Source organism: Taurulus bubalis (genome assembly GCF_910589615.1).
Source record: "Taurulus bubalis genome assembly, chromosome: 7".
Lineage (NCBI taxonomy): Eukaryota > Metazoa > Chordata > Actinopteri > Perciformes > Cottidae > Taurulus > Taurulus bubalis.
In genome coordinates, this window is record NC_136595.1 from 22,596,138 (window position 1) to 22,624,068 (window position 27,931).

A 27,931-nucleotide genomic window follows, 5' to 3' on the forward strand; every position below is an offset into this window, starting at 1 on the left:
GTTTTGTATGTAAAATCATAGTCTAGATTTATAAAGCAGAATATGTTAGATATATATTTAAGTGATTAAAAATGTTACTTAGAAACACACTTTAATTTAGACCTACTTAGTTTCCACTATACTTGCCAGAACACATATGAAATGAATCCATCCAAATATACAATATATGAATTTACAAAGTTATGAATGAGTCATATGATATAAATGATCTTGGGGATAAATAGGGACACATCAGCAAGGCAAGTCCAAACTTCAGCTGAGCGAGTGCAGGAATAAAAACATAAAACCGAAATAAACAGGGTTCGCAATTGTGTATTCATTTCGATTAATTGGCATTTTTATGATTTGATTGCACCAAAATGTGACAGCTGCGACTGGGACGTCCGTGCTGCGATTCAATTGGTTCAAAGTTGACAAGAGCCCCGCCTTCCTGCCCGTAACGTTGCTATGTGCGGCGGCTCAGGCGGAGAGAAAGAGGGCCTTGTTGTGGGCTGGTCCGGTTCATTGACCAACATTACACTGCAGGTCACGCCAGGACAGAGGAGCAGCAGACTGCCAGTGAGGTCAGTGGCTTATTTGACAGCTGTTTTGTCTTTAAATTCATCTTCTAGAATACGTGTTGCTAAGCTAACTTAGTTAGTTAGCTATGATAGCTAAATTAGTTAACTTAACATTAACGTTCCCTTTGGGGGCTGAAGCAACTACTAAATACGTACTTTGCTCGTTAACGTCGAGGAGTGTCATGATAAATAAGGAGGAACCGATGAAGAGAGGGTTGTTGTTTGCTGAAGTAACGTTTACAACATGTCAGAGTTTCTCATCTGGGGTAAAGTTCATCAGAAACTAACTGAAACAAATGACTGCGTTGCACACAGCGCGAGCGCGCACTATTGCGATGACACGGTGTTGTGTTCAAAAGCAGCTCAAAGGGTCGGAAATTATTCTCTCGGCCAAATTTACACATGCTGCGGTTAAATCCTTTGTTTCCCCTCCACAATGAGCTGACTCTTCAGACACTGGATATTATACCAATTCATTGTTTACTGTGCCTGTGCTTTATATATAATATTGTGTTACACGGTGACCCCTTTATGATCAAGCAGTGCCTATTTGTGACCGAGCTGTAAGGGACATTCTTCTTCTTCTTTTTTCTTAAGTTGTTTCATTTCAGGGATTTCAGAAGCCTGGAAAAATTCACAAGAATATAGTGTAATTGATTTTTTTTTTTTCTCTTTTTTTGCTCATCTCTGTAGTAATTGTATTGCCCCTTGAAGTGTCATGAGACCTGAGCTCCAGGTTCAGCTCTCACTAAATGCTTTTCAGCCAATGCAAATTAAAGTCACTGATCTGGGTCAACACTATTTTAGATATAGTTCAAATGTATAATCAAATTTTGAAGAACCTAGCTCTTCCTGTCTTTATTTAATAATATACACTCCACTGTTTTTGCCCACATTGAAAATGTCTTTCTTTCTAAATTCTCTATCTGTCAGATCAGGGACAGTGATAGTGTCTTGGATCAAGAACAACTGTAGACTTCTTTGACCAACTGACCAGAAGTGATCTTTCTTTTGTGTCAGCTGCAATACTGTTGCCTGTGGTAAGTGTCTCAATATTTTCCTGGAGATATACCACTTTGTCCATTAATATCAAAGGTCACATAATGTTTCAGCTCCAAAGGGAGCATGACAGTTTTCTTTTCTCTGAAAGGGGATGATGCCTCTCAACATTGTGAAGATGTGACAAACGGCTTATAACGCAATAAGTGCTTTTCTGGAGTCACTTGTCAGTGGGATGATTATTTCTGAAAGTCTAAACGGCTTAGTTTGTGTTGCAACAGTCTTCCTCATATGTACAATGTCGCTGAGAATTATCTTGGGTTCATCTCTGACTTGATAGCAGGGAGAATAGTGTCAGACTTTGCTTTGTAATAAAGCCAGCGAAGAAAAATATGTTGCTCAACCAAGCTGTTGCAACAAAATGCAATTTGCAATCACACAGTCTGGAACACCACAGGTCATGAAAATATCAGAGAGGTTTTATTCACCCCGACATCTAAAAGAATCTGTCTATCGTAGCTCGACAGAAGAAAAAAAACTTCTATTGTTGTTATTGAAAGAAAAAAAAGGTCATCCATCATTGGAACTGCTCGTCTTCAATGTAGATTTCTGTATATGAGGCTCGTCTCTCCGTCAACAGTTCTTTCTGTCAGGTGGTGTGGAGCCTAATCTATGTTGGCAACGCGTCACATCTGTGCGGCTGCACTCCACGTGCTACTGCTTCATGGTCCCCAGCAATATGATCACACAGGCCTTGTCTTTCTTTGATTCGTCTGCCCCTATGCATCAGGTCCACGATGGTTAACAACCAGCGTTTCAGTGAATACAGATGGACTCCCCGTGGCATCTGGTAGCACACAAACAGATGTCGTCCACATGTTTGGAGCACCAGCTATCACGTTTTTCGATGATTGATTAATGGCATGTCAGAAAATAAAGAAAAGCCACAATTTCCCGAAGCGATGTCTTCAAGTGGCTTTTTTTTTTTGCCAACAATCTTAAACTCAAAGATATTCAGTTTGCTATCACACATGACAAAGAAAAGCAGCAAATCAGAAAAAAAAGTCTATTAAATTGACTAAGGATTTAATTGTTTCCGCTCTACTTGAGACATTTAAACAATTGGAGAGTTCCCTTGGCCTCTTGGAAACTGGGACATTTTTTTAATGTAATTAATTAATCCAGAAAATAATCGGCAGACTAATCAATCAAAAGCATTCTTAGTTGCAGTTTTAGATTACAGTATACCATGATGGAGGTGTTTATACATATCACCCACTTCTAACAAGAGACCTTCACTCATATGTCACCCATTTTGTGTGAAGTTCATTATTTGACCCTTTTCTGACCCAATTTAGTGTTGGATTTAGTTTCTATTTAAGGCAATGACTCTAACTTAGTATTAATGGAATATAGTAGCAATATTTCACTTGAGTAATTCGTTTGGCCTAGTTTTCATGAAGCAATATTTTACAATAGTAGACTTGCAGTATTGCTCAATATTTCACTTAGGAATTTTCACTTGATGTAAATGATATGGAGGTCCATTTTTCCCACACGCCTTCATGTGAGCGATCGATCTCCAGCGTCAGTGGCCTGCTGTTTCACAGTTGGCCGTTATTCATATGGATTTTTTTCTTCTTGACTCTACTAGTCCATAGTTTTAAATCAGACTAACTTCTGGAGCCCCAGAAACCAGTGTTGTTTCTGGCATCACATACTAAGAGGTCAAATATTAAGCTACATCGAAGGGAAAATATGTCTTGTGACTCCGATGCTGGCATAGTTTGTGTTTTTAAATTGAGAATTCACACATTGTAATTCTTCACCTTGATCTACATTGGCCTCATTAATCCCTCTTTCCATGAGCAAATTCAACATTTTCCTCAGCCTCTGTCTGACTGTAATGTTGTTTTTCAAATGCAAACTAATTGCCGTGGGAAGAAAACTCCAAAATGCATCATTATCCATTATGTTACTTTCAACTTTGACATGGACTGCTGACTTATCTGCATTGCTGCGCCATTTTTTTATTTTGTAAGTGCAGTTTCATCCCCGTTGCATCATAGTGTTGACAAATGAATTTAACATGGTTGAGTTGCCTTTCTGCCCACATTCTTCAACCCTCTTGACAGAACAGCAATTTGATTTCCAAATTGATAAGACATTTCTTCTCTCAAAGATCGACACTTAAACAAAGAATATCCAAGATGTATTTCATCAAGCATACCAAGCAATCGCTGTTTTTTGACACTCTATATTCCATGTCAGAGATTGAATCCAGCAGTCACAATGGCGGACAGCGGGAAGACTAATGAGACTGCAGCTGCAGCAGCAGAACCAGCTAATGGAGACCAGCAGGTGAGGAGCACCTTGACCCAGAATGACATGTTTTACAAAACCGAGGCATATCATGAACTAATTTTATGCTCGATAAGCCGCTGTAGGGAATCAATCATTACCCTGAACAGAAAACTTAAACTCTTTACACAAAAGGGCTTGCATTGCATTTCACTTATTTATTTATTTAGTGTCTTTTCAATGATAGTAATGGTTGTTTTTTTGTCCTAGAATGTTGTTTCCCGAGTGAGCCATCTGCCCCTGGTCAGTTCAGCTTGCGAGGTGGTTTCCAGCGCCTACAGTAGCACCAAAGACAGTGTGCCCTTGCTGAAGGGAGTGATGGATGTAGCGGAGAGTGGAGTCCGAACCCTGGGAGCTGTCGCAACCACGGGGTCAAAGCCGCTTTTGGACATTATAGAACCACAGCGTGAGTTCTCCTCTCTGTGCAAAACATGATGTAATGTATTTGCAAGGACGGCATACTATTAAACGAATATTGCAAGCTTGTTGCGCTTGTGAAACTGATGTCAGGTCCACTTGTTGCCTCTAGGCTAGAATACAACAGGAATACAAATAGGATTCTTCTTCTTGGAACAGAATTTCCAGATGGTCATATTTAAACGCCTTTCAATTCTTACTGTACAATATGAAACGCACATTACTACTTGTGGTACTTGGCATTACCTCCCACTGATCAAGGTAGCAGAGGTTTCTTTTGAGTTTGAGTTTCCTCCTAAATTATTAGTGAATTTCTGTTGCATACTTGTTTCAGTTGCTACAGTGAATGAGTACGCCTTGAAAGGACTGAATAAGATGGAAGAGAAGCTGCCTATTCTTCACCAACCAGCAGACAAGGTCAGACCGAATGAATGCTGTCAAGAAATACCTTTTTACTGTGCATTTTGGATTTATTAATTATGATGTTACTATGGCTGTCTATTTAAAAGCTATTTAACATACTATTTACCCAACTGATGGGTTAGAATTATCCGGCGTTCAGTGTCAGAGGAGAACGTTCATAAATTCACTACGATGGTGTCGGTGGCTCCCGAGTGCTCTAATGTCTTTTATAAATGAAGAGCGCTGCTGTCAGAGGCTCCGAGTGTTTGAAACCCAGACTGTCTTAGTGTGGCAAAAATAGTTATACTACTTATCGTAACATTGGTACATCAATTAATTGACATAATCACCGAATAATATGTGTATTTTGAGTTGTTCTTTTACATTATTATTTCTATGAAAAGTTAATCAAAACGGATGGATTCATTTGGCAGCCCTAAATTTTACCCTTAATCACACAAGGTAATTTTACTAAATGACTGCCCATATAATATATTATATATAATATAATATAATTAAGAGCCATGTAGAAAATGCATAAATTACTCTCGTAGCCCCACTCATAATCGTCTCTCTCTTCCTCAGGTGGTGTCGGACACAGTAGGTATGATGTACCAGTCGGTGGCAGGGGCCAAAGATGCTGTGATGGGGGCTGTGATGGGTGGAGTGGAGATGACCCGGGCAGCGGTCAGCGGAGGTATCCTCACCGCCATGGGCACCAGGATGGGCCAGATGGTCAGCAGTGGGATGGGCATGGCCCTGAGCCGCTCCGAGGACTGGGTTGACCAGAACCTGCCACTCACTGAGAAGGAGCTGGGTCAGTAGTTATATGAAATGTGGAAAGCATAATCGGTCCATTTATAATAATAAAAACAACAACGCTGAAGTACAGACGGTGTGTTTTGACAGTTAGATCACATAAAGCAGAAATGAGGCTCCAGCTGAAACTATTTAATTATGGGACCACACGCGGACACTTTGTCTCAGATGATCCTAAATATAAACAAACAAATGTATGGCTTCAATCACACAGTCAGTAAGATTTCCATTTTTCATAAATCATGCCGATGGAAACAAAACTTCAATGGCAACAAAGCACTTTTAAATCTGATTTTGTGGCCTGTCTGTCACTCAGTGGGAATGATTCCAACCCTAAATGTAGAATATTTGTGATGGGGCTTTCTTTTACATTTGGGTCACAGAATGTCTTTTTAATGTATTTCATTAAAAAACAAAAAGCGATTACTTTCTCTTCATTCCTTAAAACACCATATTTATTAGATTTTTGGCCCTTTTTTGTTCTTTTTACATTTGCACTTGCAACTAAAAGATACATTTGATAAATGTGTTCCACATTGGCGTACTAGAAAGTACATCTACTTTCAGTTAAGAATGAATAATGCTTCAGTTTTGCTTTAAAGTGGAACATTTCAAAGTTTAAGCTCAACGATTAGCCTTTACATCCCTTACATGACTCAAAGTTTAATTTCATACATTATATATTGTAGCTGGCATTCACTAAAACTTAATTTATTCCATAATTAATATGCGTGAATGATGGCATTTGCACTATTTCCATATATTTCCATACTTTCCATTTACTAAGAGAGTCAGTAGCCTGACACTATGTCCTTGCTTCACTGATCTATTGATCAAACGGCAAATTTGATGAGACTGTCCAAAATAATTAACATTATAAAGCCAAGACAAGGTGATAAAGCAGGTTGGGGTGGTCGTGACAAAAGTGTTAAATTCTCCCACTGTGACTGGATCTGACACACATGAATGGTTGATGCTATTCATAGAGATGGAGGCAGGACATTCCAGTGAACTTCCCCTCTGTTTGCTTGGCCCATAAAGGCCCTACAATTTCCAACACTCACAGCTTTGACACCTGCTACTGTGATGTCATGACAACCTGCAATTCTCCAACGTAGGTAGCTGCAATACTCAAGAGGCAATCCTCTTCTCTGATTATGGATATGAGAAAGGTGTAACTGCTATGAGCGGCAGCAGAAAAGTACTCGTAATGGCAGTACTCTGGGGATTTTGGAATTGTTCAGTGGTTACTGTGGCTTTTAACAGAGCCACAGGGAGACCGAGTCTTTCTGCAAATATCTAAGCTTCCACAGACGGATGGTTGGGTTTTTTAGGTGTCTCACGGGTCTTTTGGTCGCTCTTGAGCATCTAGATGCCCTTTTAACCCGGTCAGAGTCGAGTGGCCCACCTTGGAACATATGCACCAGTTAGCACAGTGGGAGGGAGCCCATTGTGCTTTTAGCCATCACTCAAAACATGCCTGTCAGCGATATTGCTGTAAGCAAGGTGATGTATTGCGATTTTCTAAAATATAATTTTAGGGAAACTTTCACAGCATAAAGTACTCGACGACCATATGTATAAAATCAGAGTTTAAAAAAAAAAAAAAAACTTTTTTTTTTTTTTTTTATCATAACAGTGGGAACTTCATTTGCATTTATAACAGTCACTGTAACTTCCAGCATCATAGCACCACTTTTTAAGAATCAATATAGTATCACAAAACATGATATCGCAATACTGGATATTTTCCTACTATAATCACACCCTTGTGCTTGTGCTCACTAAATATTGTATGCCATTTTACATTTCTATACATAAAACATCTCTTTTGAATACATATGAGATTAATACTATTCTCTCTCAGCTGCCGTGGCTGAACCTGCCAGCGGTGAGGTGGTTGTCCCATCGAGCCCCAGCTACTTTGTCCGCTTGGGGAAACTCTCCGCCAAAGTCCAGGAGCGAGCCCTACAGCATTCCCTGGTTCGTGCTGGCCATGCCAGAGATGCCACCTACTCTACAGTGGCTCAGATTACCAGTACTCTGGACCTGCTGGAGAGGGCCCGCACCGGCCTGGGTACCGCCAGTAACCAGATAGGAGGAGCCTCGGAGCAGCTGCTGCAGCGCTGGACAGAGTGGAAGCAGAAGCAGGCTGTAGCTGAAGACGCTCAGACTCAGACAGAACCAGATGTGACCAAAGATGAGGCTGAGGTCAGAGCTGAAGCATTTAGAGAATGGACTTAATGGTTTCTAACCAGATTATGTTTGCATTTGATAGCATTTAGAGTGTATACTTTACTGTACATAGGCAGCATGTCTCTTGGAGTACCCACAGTCTCTTGGAATACCACTTATAATACCACAAATAAAAGAAATCTAAGAGCATGACGGTGATAAGAACAAATCAATAAAGTTAACAATAAATGTGAGTGTATTTTAGAGGCTGACAATGTGTTGTAATGCCTCCACAGATTCATGTGGGATAGCAGTGATGTTACATTTTGTCCTCAGCAGGATTGGGGATGGGATTACCTCAGCCTAAAGAAACTGGGAAGAATTGATACGTTACAGCTTTATTAATTAATATGCAAATCACTTATCTCTATTTTTATTACCACTCCTGTTCACAGCAGCTGGAATGGCGAGTCCTCTCCATGGTGCACGGTCTGAGTGATCAGCTGAGATCCACGTGCTCCAATGTGGTGTCAAGTGCTCAGGGTCTGCCAGGTGCAGTCCAGGACCAGCTTACCAGCGCAAGGCGATCAGCTGAAGAATTGCACTCCTCTCTCGGGACCACCAGCACCATCACACCCCTCCTTCTGGAGCAGAGCCGCCACCATCTGAACCAAGTAATAATTGCATCGCGTTGCCTTTACCGCAGGGTTTTTGTTTTGCTGCATCAGCATAGCTAAATATAGTGTAGTGTGTGAAGTGTAATTTTTTTTCTCAGTGCAATCACTTCACACAGTTACCTTCCATTACCTTTTATAATGCTGCTTGAATAATAAACATGGTCTTATTAAACAGGAAACTCCGGCATACTTCACAAAAACAAACATCCACCAGGGGTGTCTGCTCATTCATATGCATTTATGAAACTAGGACAGTCAAGCTTATGTTGTATTTAGTTATGCACACATATAACCTCTGTATATCCTACCCACAATAAGCTTAGCATATTTATACGTTAACGTTGCTTTGATTAAGGTTAGTTAATCTTGTTGAAAGTGATCCTAGTATGTGCTTGTTCCCAGGTTCGACAATCTCTGGATGGTGTCATGGAGTATCTCTTGCACAACACGCCACTCAACTGGCTGGTGGGACCTTTCGCCCCTCAGATCATTGAGAAAGACGATGGGGCGATGGAGCAGAGCGGACCACACAACTAGACTTGCAATTCTTTGTTGTGTTTTTTCCATGAGGGTGATGGAAGACTGGTGTGTACTGTAGATTGCCCGTTAAGAAAACAAAACATATCTGCTTGCTTTAATGAAAGAGGCCTTAACTTTTTTTTCACAAGTTAATGACACTATATTTATAATGTAGATGTTAAAAAAAGCTCTGATGTGGCCATAGAGAATTTGCACATCTGTTCACTTTATTATACATCCTAAAAGATAAAAGTATGTTTTACATATGTTGAAGATCAATATATGCATGTGCCAAAGACTTCCGTTAGTGCCTAAAAAGAAGTCCAAGCATTCCTAGAACTAAGCCAATGCTCGAAATGTTATTTTGTGTGGATAAAACAGCCAGAAGCATTCAATGTAGAGGGAACGGTGTATTCATCTGTTTTTAGGTTTGCAGTTTTAATTTCAGTATTCTGTGCCTTCACCTTGATGAGTTTCTGGAAGCAGCTGCTGAACTGTGATGAGCTTGACATGCCACTACACAGTATTGATGTATTGGTATTGAATGCATTCATTAAAAGTGTTATTCATAAGTGCTTTTGTTGTTGTTTTTTGGGGGGGTGGGATGGTGGACTTTGCTATGTTGGCCCAACCGACTGAAGGCTGAATCGATGCTGAGGATGACGTCATGGTCGTTGTTTCGAATGTCGGGAGCTAGCGCTGGGTAAGAGGCCGCGCGCTCTGCTGGGGACACAACTTGTACAAATCTGCAGCCCAAGGTCGTCGGCAGCCCCCGGCACCTCGAATTTCAGGTACTGTCGTCCTTCCAGGCCGCAACGGGAGACCCCCCCCGCTGTGCCGAAACCAACCCTAAACCAGCTCGGACGCTGTCGGTGGGGAAAGCGCACTGCTTTTAGAGGGGGGCTGGCTGGTTTATGCTAGCGGTTCAGCTAACGCTAGCCCGCTAACGCGAGCGTTTATTCGATTTAAAACGCAAGATTTGTTGACAGTCCGTCGCCAAGGACGCTGTACTTCTTTTCATCGTCTTGCTCGTCATCGCAACCGGAGGCTACCGAGTGAGTTTCGCCCTTCTCTTCGCGGCGTTATCCAGTCAGACGAGACCAAACCCGTCCCCGGCGAGGCTGTTTGCTAACGTTTCAGTGTTTTGCTCCGAGCACAGGACGCCAATTGTTTTCTGCTGCGGACAAAACTCAGACTGGGGGACACAGTCAGCTGGAAGTTGTTCGGCTTCACTGGGAGCAACGTTTGCCAGGTCATTGGTTAATGCCGAGGGGTTTCGTTCAAGTTTTTTTGATTTTTTTGCGTGAAGACCTGTCTGTTTTTTAGCTTTTTGCTTCTTCTTTTTTTGTTAACTTTGTCGCGATCAAAAACATCTTTCCGAAGGCAGCGTAAACTCGCTGAGCTTGCTCGTGTCCTCGCAGACCTTAACTTGCCTCTTACACTGAAACTCAGCACGTCTCTTTGTACCCTTTGTTTTCATTCATGTGCTCGGCTCTACACCTAGTTTTTGTGACAATTCCATAGTGTGTCACTTTCCAAACTCCTGGTTGTGTCGCCCTATTGTTGCAGGAGCAGCTTTACGTTAACCGTTAGGTGTGTAGTGTGTTTTGTATTTACCTGCTGTTTTGTATTAATTTCCCCCTATTATGTATGCGATTGATTTGGTCTTTAATTCACACACAGACTTTATACTAAAGTCAGTGAGTTAAGTGTGATAAAGTCCTGTTATGCTTACTTTTTCCCCCACTGTGGGTGGTGTTTTACCTCATTTTGGTTGATTTAAGGTATGAATGACCCTGTTTGGCAAACCTTCATTACAGCTACTATTAGTAGGTCATCACCCCTGAGCCCACAAAGTAACTTGCATTGTATCCAACTTTACTCTCATGCTCCAATGCCAGTCTCCAAACTATTTTAGCTAAATAATAAAAAGTGGAATAACCATGTAAGCAAATAGACGAATGTAAATAAACCAAATCTAATCATTTTGACTAACTTCTGCATCCCCATTTTCAGGAATATCCTCTCCCATCCCCCTTACCCCCTCTGTCGGAGCATGGCTCAGGAGACCAATCAGACACAGGTGCCAATGCTTTGCACTATGGGATGCGGTTTCTATGGTAACCCCCGAACCAACGGCATGTGCTCGGTTTGCTACAAGGAACACCTGCAAAGACAACAAGGAGGGGGGCGATCCAGCCCCCCGGGAGAGAAAGGTATGTAGATGGGAGAGCCATGTATAACCAGTCTGGTGCAAGATATTGGGTCTCTTAGGTGGGAAAGACAGGAACTGGGGACACTTTCACTCAAAAACTACAGTCATGTGGGGGTGCTGAATTTGCTAAAAGGAGCTGGAGAACAAAGGTAGCAGTAGCTGCCTACACTGTGGCATCAGAAAGCAAGAGTGTGACATCACCATCTGTTGCTTCACATTAACTCATAACACATCTGATCCTAGCAGACACACACGGGTGTATGTTAGGATACTTAGAAACCAATAGAAAGTCATTCATGTCCCGGAGCTAAAGCAACAGGTTTTGGGTTGTTGGTGCCATCAGACTGTTCTGTCCCCACACAGCTGCTACATCACCAGCAGGTTCGCCAGGGTCGGCTGGTGCGACTGTGGAGAGTACGACCTCGGAGCCCAGCACAGAGGTGGCGGGAACCCCACCTGAGGAGCAAACAGCCAGGTATGTTGACGGACGGGTGGGACGGAGTCTTCAGACAACGAATCATTGGGAATTAGTGTTAATTTGATGACCAATTACAATTATGAACACAACGTACTGTGAGGTGTTTTTTAGAAGCAGATTGGACAAATTGAGTAATTATATGAAAATAATTGGGAAACGTTGGTCTCGGAACTTGTACATGGTGTTTGTCATTCTAGTGGACTTTAAATTATATTGTTAAAATGCCTGTTTAATTGACAACATAGGCAAGTAGATCAGTGCATCAGTAGCTCCAGCACACTGTGTTTTAATGGGTTCTCATTAGTAGCTTCAATTAGTGCAAGCATAACAGTTTTCCACTGCAGAAATCCGAGATGGTAAGCTATATTTATATTCGCATCTTACTGTTCAAGATACAATCTTCTCTGGCCATTCATATATATATATATTTTCTTTGCTCGTTAATACTACATTTTCAGCCACTTTTAAGATCTAATACACAACATTGTGCTCCAAATCTGACACATTTGTGCTCTCTAATGCCAGGTCAGAACTGACTATGGCACTGTTTATTTTATGTTTGTGATAAATTGAACATTTTAATTGAGTCCGTTGTCTCAGTGGCTTCTCTGGACTTATTTTGTCTTTATTTCTTGGTGACTGAGTATCTCTGCTTTGCATTTTGGTTCAGTCTCCACACTGTAAACCCATAGCGATTATGTGAGATGGGCATAGTTGTTTTTTTTAAACAAAACTACAAGTTCTTTATCTGTGACATTACACACATAATCGTTGTCTGTTGGCAGGTCTTGCTACACCGTACCTGCGTAAAAGGTTATTTATTCATAGTGGACGGCTAGTCATTGGGTAGTACTGACCATTGCTGTCTTTGTGGTGTTTTTGCCATTTTCACCAAGTCTTGTGATATATTTGGGAATTTTAAGTACAAGTGCCTTTTCCCCCCTAATAGTTAACAATATCTTGTTTAAAGTTGACACTGAAAGAAAGAGCTTAAGATTACTTAGTTTATAATGTTTATGCTTCCCAGACTGTTCACAGAGAAGTCCAAACAGCCATTTCTTCCTAGTGAGATGACATTTTTGGAGTTATAAGAAGGGATTTGCGTCTGATCTGTCTGCATAATATTCTTATGGATTGTGCTGTGTGTGTATATATATTCACTGTAGCGGTTTCTGCTTGCGCTGCCTGTTTGTAGCTGCTTGTGTCTTGTCAAGTTGATTGTGAGAAAGAGAGAGCTCTTCAAAAGGCATTTCTCAAAGTTGCTGACAGGGAGTGTGCTGAAACGGATCCAAGTAGGTTGTAGTCAATCACCAAACAAAATGATGGGACAATGTGTGCAGCCAAATAAAACAAATGGGGGTCGGGGGGGTTTAAAAAATGGCAAAATTGTTTATGTGGTTGGGGAAAAACCTACTAAATTGTTTGGATTGTGTTCACTCCATTTTCACATAGATGGTTTGTAAGTCATTCACGATGGCAACAGGAGCATCAAGGTTATCTGTGAAGTAAAGACGTTATCACTAATCACAAATCTTTCAGCCGTACATTTGCTACAAATGAATTGGAAAATAATTCCTGTCTGGTTCAAATGTATTTACAGTCCCAGCTCGCCCAGCCCAGTAACTCAACAGATGACCGCTATGAGCATCTCCCAGGAATCGGTCGCCGTAGACTCTGATCGAGCGGAGGCTGAGGAGGGAGAGGAAGAGGGTACTTCCAACAGCTCAGGTAAACATCACAGGAATCGGTTTGCAAATCAGGCCTTACCCGCTATTCACATGAAGTGAGTCACACTCGCAGCTGCGGAGGGCACTACTTATTAACGGTAGGAATAAACATGTAGACGTGGGATGCACTGGCCGCCCTCTACCATAAAGATCTCCAAAACAATAGAAGCATACACTCTGAGGATGGTGTTTTTTTTACTTTCCTTCTTACTCTAATCTCACCTTGAAATAGTTGTTGCTTTTTTTTTTTAAATCATAAAACTATACCATATGATGAATGGAAGATGAAACTTCAAAGTATGATATTTCTCCAATTTTCGGCATGGTTGTTTGTGGGGTAATGGGAGTTTTAAATTCAGCACCTGTGTTATTTTGTCACGCCGACTGGTTTGGGATGGCCCTTAGTATCGCAAATCCATCCTCCAAATGTGTAAATAGGGAGAGAGTGAAAGCGGCGATGCTTTAGTGGCTGTAATTGGCTCTGAAAGAGAAACAAATAATGAATATAAAGCTATTTTATGCAGTCTGTCATACTAGATTTCTAAAATGTGTTAGTTTTAGTAGTTCATTTGAACATGTAGTTATCCTCGCATGGATGCATATATGTGAACAAACAATACACGGATTGTTTAGTCACCATTGTGTGTTTCTTTGGTGTGTGTGTGTGTGTGTGTGTGTGTGTGTGTGTGTGTGTGTGTGTGTGTGTGTGTGTGTGTGTGTGTGTGTGTGTGTGTGTGTGTGTGTGTGTGTGTGTGTGTGTGTGTGTGTGTGTGTTCTTTTCATCAGAACCAGTGGAGGAAGCAGCACAGGCTTTGTCTGATAATGACCAAACTCCAGATAAAAACAAGAAAAAGAACCGCTGCTTTTCTTGCCGGAAGAAAGTGGGCCTTACTGGTAAGGAAGAGGTTTTCACTGAGAGTCTTGTTATCGCTGATATTACGGCTTCCTGCCATTCAGTGTCTGGCAATAGATAACAGTTGGGGAGTTTGGGGAATATTCGTCACGTCTTATCTGAGCCTAAACCTATTATTTACTCATGTGTCTTCTAACTAAAATGCATCTCTAAAATTGACTCTAAAAGCCTTAAACTCCCTAACATCCAACTCCCAGTCCATGGTTTGTGTAAAGTGTGTGTCTTCTTCTCCACAACCAAAACACTTTGCACAGAGAGCAACATACTGCAGGTCAGTGGTGCATTTCACAGTGTACTGCTGGCCTCCACCTTATTGTCAAACTGGATTACCTCAAAGGAGGCTCCAGTCCTATTTAATGTTGAATAAGTAGTATTTGTAAATTTATGCCTAATCCCTCATCCAAAAGATTTAAAAAGTGGGCAAAATGCAACCTGATATTAGCATGAACTCTCATGGTCTGGTCGAATACTTGGTTAGAATGTCCTGTTTTGATCCGTGTTGAAGAGGCTCATACAATATTTTAAAGAGAGCCAATGCACTTTAAAACCCATAGATAGTCAGTGCAGCAAAACTCGTCCTCTATACAAGCATCAGTGTGCATATTAACTTCCTTCTATGTGTAATTATGTCTGTAACATGCTTGACTGACCGCGTTCGTGTCTCTCTGCTAAAGGTTTTGACTGTCGCTGCGGGAACCTGTTCTGTGCCATCCACCGTTACTCCGACAAACACGACTGTCCCTACGACTACCGGAGTGCAGCTGCTGCCCGCATACGCAAGGAGAACCCCATCGTGGTGGCGGAGAAGATTCAGAAGTTATGAGGACTGAGTGCAAACAAACATAAAGTCTCTGACTTTGTGAATTTGAACAATGGCGACTTGGATGAAAACACCTGATATCATGGCTTCATTTGTTCATGGTAGACTAAGCCGGGCGGGGTGGTGCGGTGGCAGCCACTGTCCAGACGCTTCCCTTACTAGCATCTCCCTCTCTCTCCACTATTGGCTGAACCTGAGCGTGTCCGTCTGTCTGTGTGTGCGTGTTTTGTATGAAAGTCAGTGTGTGCACATTTACTTGAGAGTCAGGGAGAGCGCCGTAGGGGCCTGGTGGACATTAGTGTTGCTGTGGGGAGGGAAGGCTTTTGATTTTTTTAGCCCTTTTTGTTTCTCAATTTGAGGGATCGTGTGCTTTTATTTTTATACAATCCCTTTGAGGCAGTTGAAATGAGACGGGGGTAAGCTGAGGAATGTGTCACAGCCTGACTAATGACACAGGTCAAAAAAAAAATTACCTACATGGGAGATTTCATCTATCAGCAAGACATTTTAAGGGCTTTGGAATATATATATATATATCTATATACATATATTTCTCTTCCCCTCCGCCCTTCCCAGACTAAAAATGATGTCAACTATTGTCAAATTGGCATACTTTTTCCCCCTTCCATATCCTCTTATGTTTTCTCTATGGGTCACCATACGTTGAACCAAGTCTTAGCATTTTCCAGAACCGTTTCTCTTTGATATATTGACTTATCATACTGATATTGGGTGCATGAACAGTTGTTGGAGGGGGAGGGCAAGGATAGGGAAAACTGAGAACCTTGACTTAACTGAGTGATTGAATTCTGTTTCTTTTTTCTTCTTTTTTTCTGTTTTAATGAGCGTATGACTTCAGAAGATCTATATTAATATATTGTAGTTAGCTTGAATTGTGTGATTGCATTCTATTTATTTTTTATCGTTTGGTTGGTCTGTGCTGGAGGATTGGCAGCATGTGTCAGCAAATCATTTAGATTTGCACTTAACCTTTTCAATTATATTTAAGTAATTACATCTTGATTATATAACCATTGAATAAAAAAAATACACAAGCTTTGACATGATGGCGTAGAGTCCAGTTAAGCCGCTAACAGTCACAATTGTGCAGTAAAATGTCCAGCGTTTTGGATTTGGAAACAAAGCACAACAAATTGTGTCAAACTTGCAGAGCACAACACGGTGTGCCACGCCTACTCAGTTTGGTTCAGCATCCGGGTCATTTGCCGTTTATGTTTGATCTGTGCAGCCGAAGAACTTTCCTGTTCGACGAGACGTTCCGTTTTCGCGTGTTCTCCGCGAATTCCCTTTTCCGTTCCACGAGTGCCGCTCCTTTTTTGTTTCTCTGACCACCAGCAGACCTCTGACACATGCTGAATGAAAACTGACCTGGGTCGCGGTGACTCTTCACACTGACACACACCTTCTGCTCAGCTACAGAGTTGCGTGCTGCGCTTTTTACAACGTGCTCCGGTTCCGACGAGGCCGCCTCTCGTCCGCTTCTTTCTAGGATGGTCAAACCCACCTGCATGTGTGCAGTCCGACATACGAGTTGCTGTTTTGTAACCAGCCGGCTGCACAGTTTGAAATGAAGCTGGAATGTTTAAAAATGCGTACAAAAAAAATTTAAAAAAGCCACGCAAGCAGTAGCACAATGCATGACTGGAACCTTGAGGTCAAGTTAACAGGGCTCTACTGTTTTTAGTTTTTCTCCAAATGTAAATACCATATGGCTCCTATTCATATAGTATAATCTTAATGTAGATTTTTGACGGGTAATAAAGGTGGGGGACTAAAGTGAAGAATAGTACTGTGTATAAAAGTGCTTTTCATAACCCCCTACATAAGAATGTGCTACAAATGGCACTGATCTTTCCCCCACATCATGTCCCCCATTTTATTTCCACGTTATTAATCACATCATCTGCCCGTGTAATGTCCGAAGTATATTCAGTATCTGGCTCTTCCATGAGTATCTCCCAAGGGGGCCCATGTAGCTTCTATTCTACAATAACTGCCCCGTAAACTTTATTAACCTCGCTGAATCACACAGCATCCCGGCACATGCTTTTATCCTGTTTACTGAAGTCTATTCATAGCGCAGCGATAATAAGTTAAAAAGGCCCCTTGTGAGATGCGGAGGGGCGTTTGAAGTTTCATCTTTTTATAATCAAAAGCTTTCTCTGCAAATGATGCGAGATCTTCATCATTAAGTATTTATGAAAGAGCTGTAGAAAAGTTTCAAGGAATTTGCAGAGTGTGTATTTTAAAAGGAAGAAAAAAAAGCCAATGCAGAATGTATTGGATGTGAATGACTCTTCTCCTTGTATGCACAGAATATCATGTTGGACCTGGTTGAGTTTAGTTCTGGCTCCTTTTTATTGGGTCATAATTCCTGTTCCATAAGTCCTAGTGTGGGTGATGGACGTATAAATGGCTTTGTGACTTGGCGTGCCAACACTGAGACTGCTTACCCAGGATAAGTTGCTATTCTAAAGCCCCTGACGGATTTAATTACCACTGGTGGAAACTTGAAATTCAGAAGGAGTTTAAATATTGTCATAGTCGGGCGGGGACTTGTGGTTGAAACTCTGTAGTTTGATGGTCCCTGAGGTGCATCGCTATATATATATTCAAATTACTCAGTTTTACTTTACAGATTGAAAGTCATTTCAGAGTAAAAGTACTTTGCTTTGGGAGGATTGTTCAGCTGTGGAAATTGTGAGGATTTCACGGTTTACACTTGTTTTCTATTGACTGCTCATATCGAACTCCCACCCCTTTATTTTCTTAATAAACGTGGGCAGTTTGAATGTAAATCACCATAATTCACATATTCAGCTGTAATGTCATTCATCAAACTACTCGGCCCCGACATTGTCTTATGTTTTTGGGTGGAGGCCCAATTTTCTTACACGTGATTTCAGACTGTTGGATCACTGACTATTTGTGATGACGGACTTGGCACCAGCAATCAGGGCAACCATACCTAAATAACCAAGATATCATCCGGACATGCATACATTGCCCTTCCCTCTGTTCTGTTGCTTCGATAGAGTTTTGATGTCTTCAATCCTGTCTTTAGCACAACCTTTCATAATCCGTGTCTTCATCGTGCGAGGGTTTTGATTGATAATAATGATAAACCTGTCAGTTGTGACAAGTTGAAATTCAGTTTCACTGCGGAAGAAAAGACAAATGACGGTGACTTGACTCAATCTGTCTTTTCAAGAAGAGCTTGAGGGACATCAAAGGAAACAATGTTTCAATGTTCACAAAGCTGTACTTCTTGTTCCTTGGCACTCCAGTCCCCCAGAAACACCACCAGATATCTTTTTATTTTGTTTTCTTTGAAGATTTAGGATTGTATGATGTGTAAGAGTAAGTATAAAACAATAAATTCACAAAGTTTATTTTAAATTACACTTGTCTTTTGTATTTATTTATTTTACGGTTCAAATTTTCTTGAAAATATACAAATGTATATATCGAGTGGTATAAAGTTAAAAGCCTTCATGACTTCTTTGCTGCTCCAGTATGTGCACAGGCTGTGGCCCCCAATGCATTGTACTTGATTATTGTTTTCGAATACAAAGCAAAAACTATAGTCACAAATAGTACAATAGCACCTAATGTTCAGCGCTGATGCATGCTGCAAGAGGAGTTGCCACAAAGTTATTTAACTGTACTGAATTTACACTTATTCAAACTTGAAATAAGTTTAATTACATTTTAAATGTTTGAGCAACACATATTTCAAGATGTGAGAGCTGGAACATACGGTTCTAGTAATACTAATGTATCGATAAAGTATGTCTTCGCCTTATCAGTGTAACAAAAGACTGATGATGATTAACCTGAAAGTCCAATCAGCCAGAATAACAGAAAACACCTGTGTTGGACACTGTGCAGGTCTGTAACAAGGTGGCCTATTTCTTATGACCACGGGTGGGCTACATAAATTAAAGTTTGAAGAACTGACATTTGCAGTTCTCTGTAATAGAGTAAAGGGTGTGTGTGTGTGTGTGTGTGTGTGTGTGTGTGTGTGTGTGTGTGTGTGTGTGTGTGTGTGTGTGTGTGTGTGTGTGTGTGTACATCTATCTTTATGAGGACCACTTTGAGTTTTAGACCCAGGAGTGAGGACATTTGACCGGTCCTCACTTCTTCAAAGGCTTGTTTGAGGGCTATTATACGGTTTCCTACACAAAGATACATGACGACACGGCTTGTTCTTTGTTAAAAACAAATGCATTAATTGTAATAAAGTCCCAACTTTAATCCATCATTTTCGTGACCAATACTAAGTTATTGTGATGATTCATAAGCACTTCAGTAACAATGGACACTGGTGCTATTTACCCGTTTTTTATTTTTCTTCAATTGTGCAAATGAACAATTAAGTTCAAATGTCATCTTTCTTACAGCATTGTCATCCTCACTTGATAACGAGTTTCCCTTAATTGTCCAGCGGAGACCCCTGACGTCACATCCTGTCAGCTGTCGCTTCCGGATGCGGTGAAACGGCGGAGAAGAAGGAAAACACCGCACGTAGGTTACATGGATTAATTTAAATGACAAGACGTCATCCATAAATCCAGCAGCGTCCAGACTGGATCTACCGGTGAAACGTGCAACACGTCGGAAACTGTGTATTGACGCCGTTTTACTCCGGATGTCCGCGAGCGCGCGTTTGTTTTTAACTGATTAGCCGTGTTTATGTCTTCTTGCTAGCTTAAGCCATCGTAGCTGTTAGCTGGTGCGCGCAGACAAACTGCTCCTCTCTCCGGTCATAACTGACCTGCCGTTGCTCTCAATACGTCACTTATTCGCACGTGAGGGAATTTGTGTGGAGGGGTTGTAATTGTGGGGGCGGAAACGCTCAGCATTTAGTTTGCGCCGCTTTGTCATTCACATTGGGAACGCTGGTCAAAGACAAGTACAAAAGTGTGTCGTTTTCTTGAAGCGCACAGGGCACGTTTGGGGAAACGGAACGTTCCGTCTCAACAAGTGGACAAAATGGATGTGATCTGGACTTCAGTCGCCACTCAGACAGCAGAGCAGATACTTTGTAAATAACACTTCCTGGCAGCCGTTCGGCTCACCTACTTTTTCCTCCTTCTGCTGACTGGGCACTTTACAAGCAGTATCCTGCGTTTTGAAGTTAACTGAAGCGGAGGAAGTCTGTCTTGTTTTTTTGTGTGTGTGTTTGTTTTTTTTTAACTTTTGTTTCAACACAACTTCTTTTGTTACTTTAACTTCGACGAAGCTCCTCAGCTCAGTAGGTAGGTCTGCTGTCATTGTCCGCATGTGTGGCGTGTTTGTGGTGATGTCATATGGTGGTGCGTTCAAGGATTCTTTTTATAAATGTCTTCTCTTTTTGCTCAAGAGTTGTAATCATATGGTTCACCAGAGAGCGATCACTTGCTTATTTACTACCCAACATCCAAAAAAAGACAGAGCTGAAACAAGTATCAATTGTTAGTTGGCTAAAAAATAATCAGCACTTTGATAATTGATACTTGTTTGTCATTTCTCAAGGAAATATTCTTAATTCAGCTGTCCCAGCCTCTCAGTTGTGAGGATGTGCTGTGTTTCTTTGTATTATGTGACAGTTAACGAAATGTTTTCGGGTCTTAAACAGTTTTCCCAAATAAATAAGATAAATCATCAAATTGATGAATAGATAATCCATATTTAGGCAATATTTATGACATGCTATGTATCCAATTGCTTATAATCGTAACATGTTACAAACTAGCTGTCGTAGAACATCGTCATAGTCATTGGAGCCACACTTTGACTGAATGCCCTTTATAGATGACATTGTAATAAGTATCTCATTGTGTCAACACTGGGATGATGTGGATTCATTAACACAGTGATCCTCTTGTCTTCCTCCTGCACAGTGAAGGATGAATGGCCTCTCTCTCAGCGAGCTCTGCTGCCTTTTCTGCTGCCCACCATGTCCCGGCCGCATCGCAGCCAAACTCGCCTTCCTGCCCCCTGAGCCCACGTACGCCTTCCTTCCAGACCCAGAGGCTGGCCCGGCAGGAGACGCAGTAGCAGCGACGACTACAACAGCACCGACGGCAGGAGCAGCAGCAGGAGCAACGGGGACATCCAGCCTGCGGGCGCGGAGCGGCGCATCGGTTTCTGGGAGCGGAGGGGCCGCCCCGTCTGTGGAGGGCAGATGGAAGCTCCACCTGACGGAGCGAGCAGAGTTTCAGTACTCGCAGAGAGAGCTGGACACGACGGAGGTGTTCCTCACGCGATCCAGCCGAGGCAACCGAGTCGGCTGCATGTACATTCGCTGTGTTCCCAACGCCAGGTGGGTCGTTTGAATGGTTTACCTCTCTCGCGAGTCCATGTGGAAACTGTAATTGTTTCTGTGTTATAGGCAACAGCTTGCTTGCTTGCCCTTAGTTCTTTTGGACAGTGTGGAAACACTTCCTCAGAAGTGTTTCCACACCCTCCTTCCTCGTCAGTCTTTCACTCACACCCAGGTCTATTTCCTTTGTCTCCCTGTTGACTCAGCTGACGAAAGATTGTCTGCTCCTGCTTTTCAATGGATATCTTCCATTTATTTGAAAGTATACATATTTTGCTCATATCCAGATTCATGCCAGTATTTCAGATTTCTACAAGAACATGTTTGCATGCCTTGATGTTAAAAAAACACTATTTTTCATCATACTGTCATTCTGAATATATTCACCCTCTGTCTGTAGCGCACATTTTCAATGAGATTGCACAGCTTGGGACCATGTTTACTTCCTGTCATGCTGATGTCATGCTCATACACTGAGACCGAAAATAAACACTAATTCTGCTTCATGATAATAATCCTAATTAAAATTAAATTAAAAAAGTGTCACGCTCAGTAACAATATTAGTTTTCAGGGAGTCAGAGACTAAACATTTTCAGCAATCTGGCTTTCTTTCCTTTAGTTTTGTGCTGTTGGATTTATTGTCAGTGACTGGTAGATTGTTTTACAAGAAGGGATCATATCATTTAGCAGCAGATGTTTTATGTTATGATGTACTGTAAAAGTTCAGTTTTATTCCCTGCCTGTCGCTGTGTGCTGCTGCTGATTAATTTACTCAATCAATTAAAAAGACATGGACGGGCTTGTGTTACAGTCTGTGTCTTGTATAAATGTCTATCTTGTATTACACACGGATGAATCCAAACTAGACCTGATATGCCAGAGTCATTGTTAGGCCGCATTCCGAGTGGAAAGACCACGGGCAAAGCCACGGGCCGTATGGGTTCATAAAGTAAAGGGAGAGGATTACCAAAAAAAACAATCGATGTAGAGAAAAAGTATCTGATTTCTCAAGAGAGCACAACATGCGTTCATGAATAAAAGGCGAGGGCTAGATAGCCAGCTTTTATAGTGGATACACTCCTTCTCAGGTTGTGCAAACTGTCTAGAAGTTAGCCATTTGTCAAGAGCAGTAAACCAATCCTCCAGTCTGCGGCTCGTTGGCACAGAGCCCAAGTCACCTCGCAACAACATGCTGCTTATGCTTTGATTCGGTGTCCAGTTACCAGCTTTAGAAATGTGAGAAACTGGATTGTGTTTTAGTTTGTTTGTGTCTCTTCTAACATTTTTGTTAATCCTCCATGTCAAGTGAAGTCCAGTAGGATCTCCAGTGTTTATACAATACTGTTTGGCTTATGCACTCAAACAAAGCCACAACTAAAGATTCTAGTCCTGTAAAAATGACAGCTAAGCGTCTATGGACTGCTAATATTTTTGAATATAAATATAGTACTTGTCAGGGATTATCATGGGCGCCATCTACTAACCTGTCTTTTGCCCGCGTGCCCTGTCAGATTCACAGTGCTCTTCTCCCACGGCAACGCGGTCGACCTGGGCCAGATGAGCAGTTTCTACATCGGCCTCGGCACTCGCATCAACTGCAACATCTTCTCCTACGACTACTCCGGCTACGGTGCCAGCACTGGCAAGCCCTCTGAGAAGAACCTCTACGCAGACATCGACGCGGCCTGGCACGCCCTGCGCACGCGGTAGGTTGTGATATAATGTAGCCGTACGCGTCCTTCCAAGGGATGACTTATTATACGGCGTCTTGCTCTGTTCTGACAGGGCGTGTAGTTTAAAGTAGGAGCAAAACAAACCATGTTACATGTATGGATCAGTTCAAATATCACTGCATTCTTAGGGAAACCACTGTTGTATGTTCTAAAAAAAGCGGGTGTGGAAAAACACAAATAGGCAGAGAAGGGTTAAAAGATAAAGATATGGAGATGGGGTGAATCAAGGTGGCTGAGTTTGTGGTCAGGACAGCGCTGAGAGGAAAAGAGAAGAGTGGATAAATGTCAATGTCGTGGGAATAAAAAAGAAAGAAATAGTGAGCTGGACGGATGAAGGAAGGAAAGGCTGGGGGAGAGGGGGGGGGGGGGTGGTGTCTCAAGGACGTTGCAATGTGATAAAGTGTCTCATTAGAGAAAGCGGAGCTGCCTTAATGCGGCTGTAGCCTTAGGAAGACGTGACACCACGACGCATTGACAAAGGGCTAGTTTAGGTGAATTAACATTTGGGTGTAGCTGTCACTCTTGATCATGTCATTTCAGTCTGTTTATTAAAAACTATTTAGTTTCCCCAATACTCTACCTGCAATTAAATAGTTTTTCTTCATTGTATATTTATCGTAGTCACCTTTTTTTTGTGATGAAAGTCAATGAAAAACAACACATGACTGTTTTGTATCCGTCACTGCTGCATTTTCAACAAGGCACAGCTTCCATGAACTTGCACTATGTATTTGAATGTTTGGTCGTGACCAGGTATGGCATCAGCCCGGAGAATATCATCCTGTACGGGCAGAGCATCGGTACGGTCCCCACCGTGGACCTGGCGTCCCGGTACGAGTGCGCTGCCGTGGTGCTTCACTCCCCGCTGACGTCCGGCATGAGAGTGGCCTTTCCCGACACGAAGAAGACCTATTGCTTCGACGCGTTCCCCAAGTAAGTCGCCGCTCCGTTACGGTCGTATCGCATTTGTGTTTGTCAGCGCGCGGTGCAATTCAGTTGGCGCCTGTGAATACATGGCATTAAATTATTAACTTGCGGTAAGGATAACATTTTGTCAAAGAAATCTTTCAACAACAACAAAGCCTTTCATTTCCCCCTTTGTCTCTTTTCTCTGCACCATAAAATCCTGAAATAAGGTGTTCTTTTAAACATACACACACATGGATTACGGCGACTATTTTGCTGCCAGTTGGCATTTCCACATAATTACAGATCTGCCAGCAGAAAGGCGTAATTGCTATTTGCACTGAAAGTGTTTTTTATCTAAAACAAACATCTGCGCTGAAAGAGCAGCTCTGGGGCCTTAATTTCTGTGTTAATGTCTTTTCTTGGTTAGTTTGTGTGTGTGTGTGGACATCATTTTTTATTTTGTTTTCGTAGATGAGTCGGCCGTCCAAATACTGTAATATTTCAGAGAAGAACTGTGTTATCATGCAGAAGTGGATCTCACTGTACAGCGACCGAAATCTCTTTCACTTTGGTCTAAAAGTGACCTTCCAGGAGTGCAATCGTAGTTTATCTTTAACTTTTTACAAGAGTGTGGGACTTGCAGCCCATTACGTTCAGGTAATAAAGTCTAAGTCCCACATCTTTTCAACCTAATTGACAGTGAATGGCAGTTAAAGAAACCGTTAAAGAGAAACACCATCCTAAATTAAGAGTTAAAATAGGTTGCGGCTTCGGAAAGTTCAATCTGTCTTTGTGAACACGAGTGGCTCTCTCTCAAAGCCAGAAACGAGTCTAAAAACTTGTGATGACATCATGTATAACGCCTGGAGCTGCTCCATAGACCATGACTGAGACTGATTTTATGGACCCGCAGGATGTTTTTTTGTTCTATTTTACACACAAATGAGCTTTATATTCTAATGTAGTGCTCTGTTGTGAAACAGAAAATGTACTTTTATACTCCGAACCCCCTCAGTGTCATCTATAACATCTTTACCAATTAATTTCTATACTAGTCTATATCACAAATGTGTGCTTTAGCATGCTAGTTTTGGGATTTGGGAGAGAGTTGTTCATGTCTACTAATCATTTTGAATGTCTTAAACTGTAAGAATAAGCTCTGCAGCTTTTAGAATGTAAGCGCTTCACCATGCAATGCTTTTTTTTAAAAAGAGGAACAATTTGGTATTACTAAGCAGTCAAAATGAAAGTGATTTTATTCAACACCAACAACGTGGTTGTGAAATTCAGTCCTTTTTTGGCACTTTTGATGGCTCCTTTTTTCCTTTTTAAAGGGATTCATTGTCCCACATTTGTGTGCGACTGTAATGTGGGTGTTCCCTGTAACGTGTTTACTGTGTTTTTATTTTTAAATCTTGGCCACTGAACAAGCTCCCTTGGCGGGACAGAAGTGGCGGCGAGTAATGCTATCATTAGTGAGACTCTATCCCTTCTGTTCTCGTTGTCGGTTTAGTTTTAGTGGCCGCGGCTGACGAAGGTCAGTATCCGGCCACCGGCGGCCTTAATGCAGAGACTAGCTCCAGATGGTACAAGTGGGTGAGGAGCAGAGGTGGTAGGAAACCAGGGGATGCCTTGGTGCGTGTGAGTGAGTGATTGATTGATTCAGAGTGGGCAGCTGGCAGCCCTCCTTCCTCAAAGTGTATCTGACTGCATCTTTATCTGCAGTTTACTCTGTAAATATTCCATAGGATGGCCTGATTATCATTTTAATTATTCATGTGGCCATTGTGTGCTTTGCTGAAGCCATTATTTTTGCAGAAGTAGTCGTTAGGGCTGTGCGGTATACCGGTTCAAACCGTATACCGGTTTCAGATTTCCATACGGTATGAATTTTTCATGTACCGGTGATTACACGTACCAACTGTTGTTGCGCTGCGTGCTGTCAGCGACAAGCGCCGTCAACAAGCCGTGCATATCCGCAAGAACAGCAGGCGGCAACATTTATTTTTTACAGTTTAATACTGGGAGCGCAGTGGAGCTACTTAGCTGTCAGGGTAACTTGGTTCACTTATGGTTCAAAATTACACGGCCAAATTGAATGCTGGGAAGTTGGGCGGCGAACAGCTGTTTGTGGTGTCTTCTGGTCTGTCTCTTCCTGTTGTTTTTTTTGTGCGCAAACTCTACCCAGCATGCAATTCGGCGCTGTAATTTTATAACAGGTGTGAACCATGACTGAGCCCAGTAACACTGACAGGTAAGTAGCTCCACTGCGCTCCCAGTATTAAACTGTAAAAAGTCAATGTTGCTACCTGTTGTTGTGGCTATGGATGGCTCGCTGACAGTATTGCTGTCTAGTTGACTGGTGCTGTTAATGGTATCAATGTGTTTACTTGTTTAAAAAAAAAATATACCTGAAACCACCAGAATCTTACAAAATACCGTGATATGAATTTTTGCCCATACCGCACAGCCCTAGTAGTCGTATGTTTTAATGCCTCTGCCTGTTTTTGGGGTTGTCCGTACCTTTTTTCTTTTGAACCCGATATCTCATGAGCGCCTGGAGGGAATTCCTTCGAGTTCGGGGCGCAAACGTCCGCTTGGCCTCGAAGATGAACAAATCTTAACGAATTTGTTGGTCAAAGGTCACTCTGACCTTGCAATAATTGATATGCTAATTATGATGACTTCACACCAATGTCTAATGTGATAAAATGATGGCATTTTGGACAGACGTGGATTTAAACTGCATTTTGGCTGGTTGGTGGAGGCACACGGATAATTCTAGTTTCCGCCTCCATTATGCAATAAATATGTTCATTCTACAGATTAAATCTATAAACCTAAAGACATTATGTTTGTCTTCTGCACTGATGTGAGCGAGTGATAAACTGTGCAAATGATCGGCACCCAGGCAATAAGACAAGATAACTGTTTTTGATGAGCAGAAATAATAACACGAAGATATCACGGTGGTTTCAAATTAATAAATAAGTTTTATAGCCAATAACAATTTACTGTAGCAGTCCAGACAAAAAAAATTAAGCTCCGCCGATCTATTACGATTTTATTGTTTAATCTATAACAGCCAGCGCACCGACCCACTAGAATGGCACTTTTTTTTATGATCTGATCGACAGTGCCATTGATTGATGAGCTCTTTTATAAAGCCGGGTAATTAATACTGTACGTAAATCATCAGTTTCTTTATAATCTCATTTCTTTTCATTTCTCGCTCCCCCCTCCTTCCTCTTTTTTAGCATTGAGAAAGTGTCCAAAATCACATCCCCGGTGCTCATCATCCACGGCACAGAGGACGAGGTCATCGACTTCTCCCACGGCCTGGCTCTGTTCGAGCGCTGCCCCAAAGCCGTGGAGCCGCTCTGGGTGGAGGGGGCGGGACACAACGACATTGAGCTGTACAGCCAGTATCTGGAGCGCCTGCGCCGCTTCATAGGACAGGAGCTGGCGGTGCAGCACGCCTGACCGTCCCCACCCGGACCATCACCATCATCATCATCACCATCATCACCATCATCATCATCATCATTACCATTTGTTTGAGAGTCATCTAAACCGTCCCTCAGCTTACCGAGTACTGTAGTGCTTTGTTTCCGGGGCACTTTAACGGGCCGTGGATTAGAAGTGTGTGAGTGTGAAAAGACCTTTTCACAAACTGCACTTTGGCTTCTTTTTTTTTTTTAAGCAGTTACTTTCATACTACATCTGTTCCTATACTGTGCAATAATATGGACAGAGAGAAAAAGCCTTTTTAAATTATCAAAGGAGAATTACCAGAACAACAAACTGATTCATTTTCCATGTGGACATTGTGATCCACATGGAAAATCTTTTTTTTTTTTTCCCAGCTTACTCGGAGT

At 41.9% G+C, this 27,931-nt stretch overlaps 3 protein-coding genes across 4 annotated transcripts; all 3 read left to right on the plus strand.

The window, feature by feature from the left end:
* Positions 1-1,488: 1,488 nt before the first annotated feature.
* Positions 1,489-9,495, plus strand: plin3 (perilipin 3). The gene is made up of 8 exons (XM_079221419.1): positions 1,489-1,600; positions 3,831-3,920; positions 4,131-4,326; positions 4,672-4,754; positions 5,325-5,556; positions 7,426-7,769; positions 8,189-8,407; positions 8,813-9,495. The coding sequence occupies exons 2-8, from the start codon at positions 3,852-3,854 to the stop codon at positions 8,945-8,947; spliced, it is 1,278 nt and encodes a 425-aa protein (XP_079077545.1). The 5' UTR covers positions 1,489-1,600; positions 3,831-3,851; the 3' UTR covers positions 8,948-9,495.
* Positions 9,496-9,620: 125 nt separating this feature from the next.
* On the plus strand, positions 9,621-16,433 carry LOC306738991 (AN1-type zinc finger protein 5). The gene is made up of 6 exons (XM_079220928.1): positions 9,621-9,720; positions 10,946-11,145; positions 11,508-11,619; positions 13,223-13,350; positions 14,136-14,243; positions 14,937-16,433. Exons 2-6 carry the CDS (start codon positions 10,986-10,988, stop codon positions 15,083-15,085), a joined length of 657 nt encoding a protein of 218 aa, XP_079077054.1. The 5' UTR covers positions 9,621-9,720; positions 10,946-10,985; the 3' UTR covers positions 15,086-16,433.
* A 4,561-nt stretch (positions 16,434-20,994) lies between these two features.
* Positions 20,995-27,536, plus strand: abhd17ab (abhydrolase domain containing 17A, depalmitoylase b; the record flags this gene model as incomplete). Of its 2 annotated transcripts, XM_079220586.1 has the most annotated exons (5): positions 20,995-21,126; positions 21,268-21,410; positions 22,923-23,117; positions 23,898-24,077; positions 27,311-27,536. In XM_079220586.1, the coding sequence occupies 5 exons, from the start codon at positions 20,995-20,997 to the stop codon at positions 27,534-27,536; spliced, it is 876 nt and encodes a 291-aa protein (XP_079076712.1). The 2 variants fall into 2 exon arrangements, with proteins under 2 accessions (XP_079076712.1, XP_079076711.1); XM_079220585.1 differs by having other exon boundaries at positions 20,995-21,410.
* Positions 27,537-27,931: the final 395 nt, after the last annotated feature.

Bases quoted from the DNA above. Each gene is read 5' to 3' on its own strand.
- plin3 (XM_079221419.1), top strand. From the start codon at position 3,852: ATGGCGGACAGCGGGAAGACTAATGAGACTGCAGCTGCAGCAGCAGAA. The intron at 4,327-4,671 runs GTGAGTTCTCCT...TACTTGTTTCAG, and splicing joins GGACATTATAGAACCACAGC to TTGCTACAGTGAATGAGTAC. The intron at 8,408-8,812 runs GTAATAATTGCA...GCTTGTTCCCAG, and splicing joins GCCGCCACCATCTGAACCAA to GTTCGACAATCTCTGGATGG.
- LOC306738991 (XM_079220928.1), top strand. From the start codon at position 10,986: ATGGCTCAGGAGACCAATCAGACACAGGTGCCAATGCTTTGCACTATG. The intron at 13,351-14,135 runs GTAAACATCACA...TCTTTTCATCAG, and splicing joins GGGTACTTCCAACAGCTCAG to AACCAGTGGAGGAAGCAGCA. The intron at 14,244-14,936 runs GTAAGGAAGAGG...TCTCTGCTAAAG, and splicing joins GAAGAAAGTGGGCCTTACTG to GTTTTGACTGTCGCTGCGGG.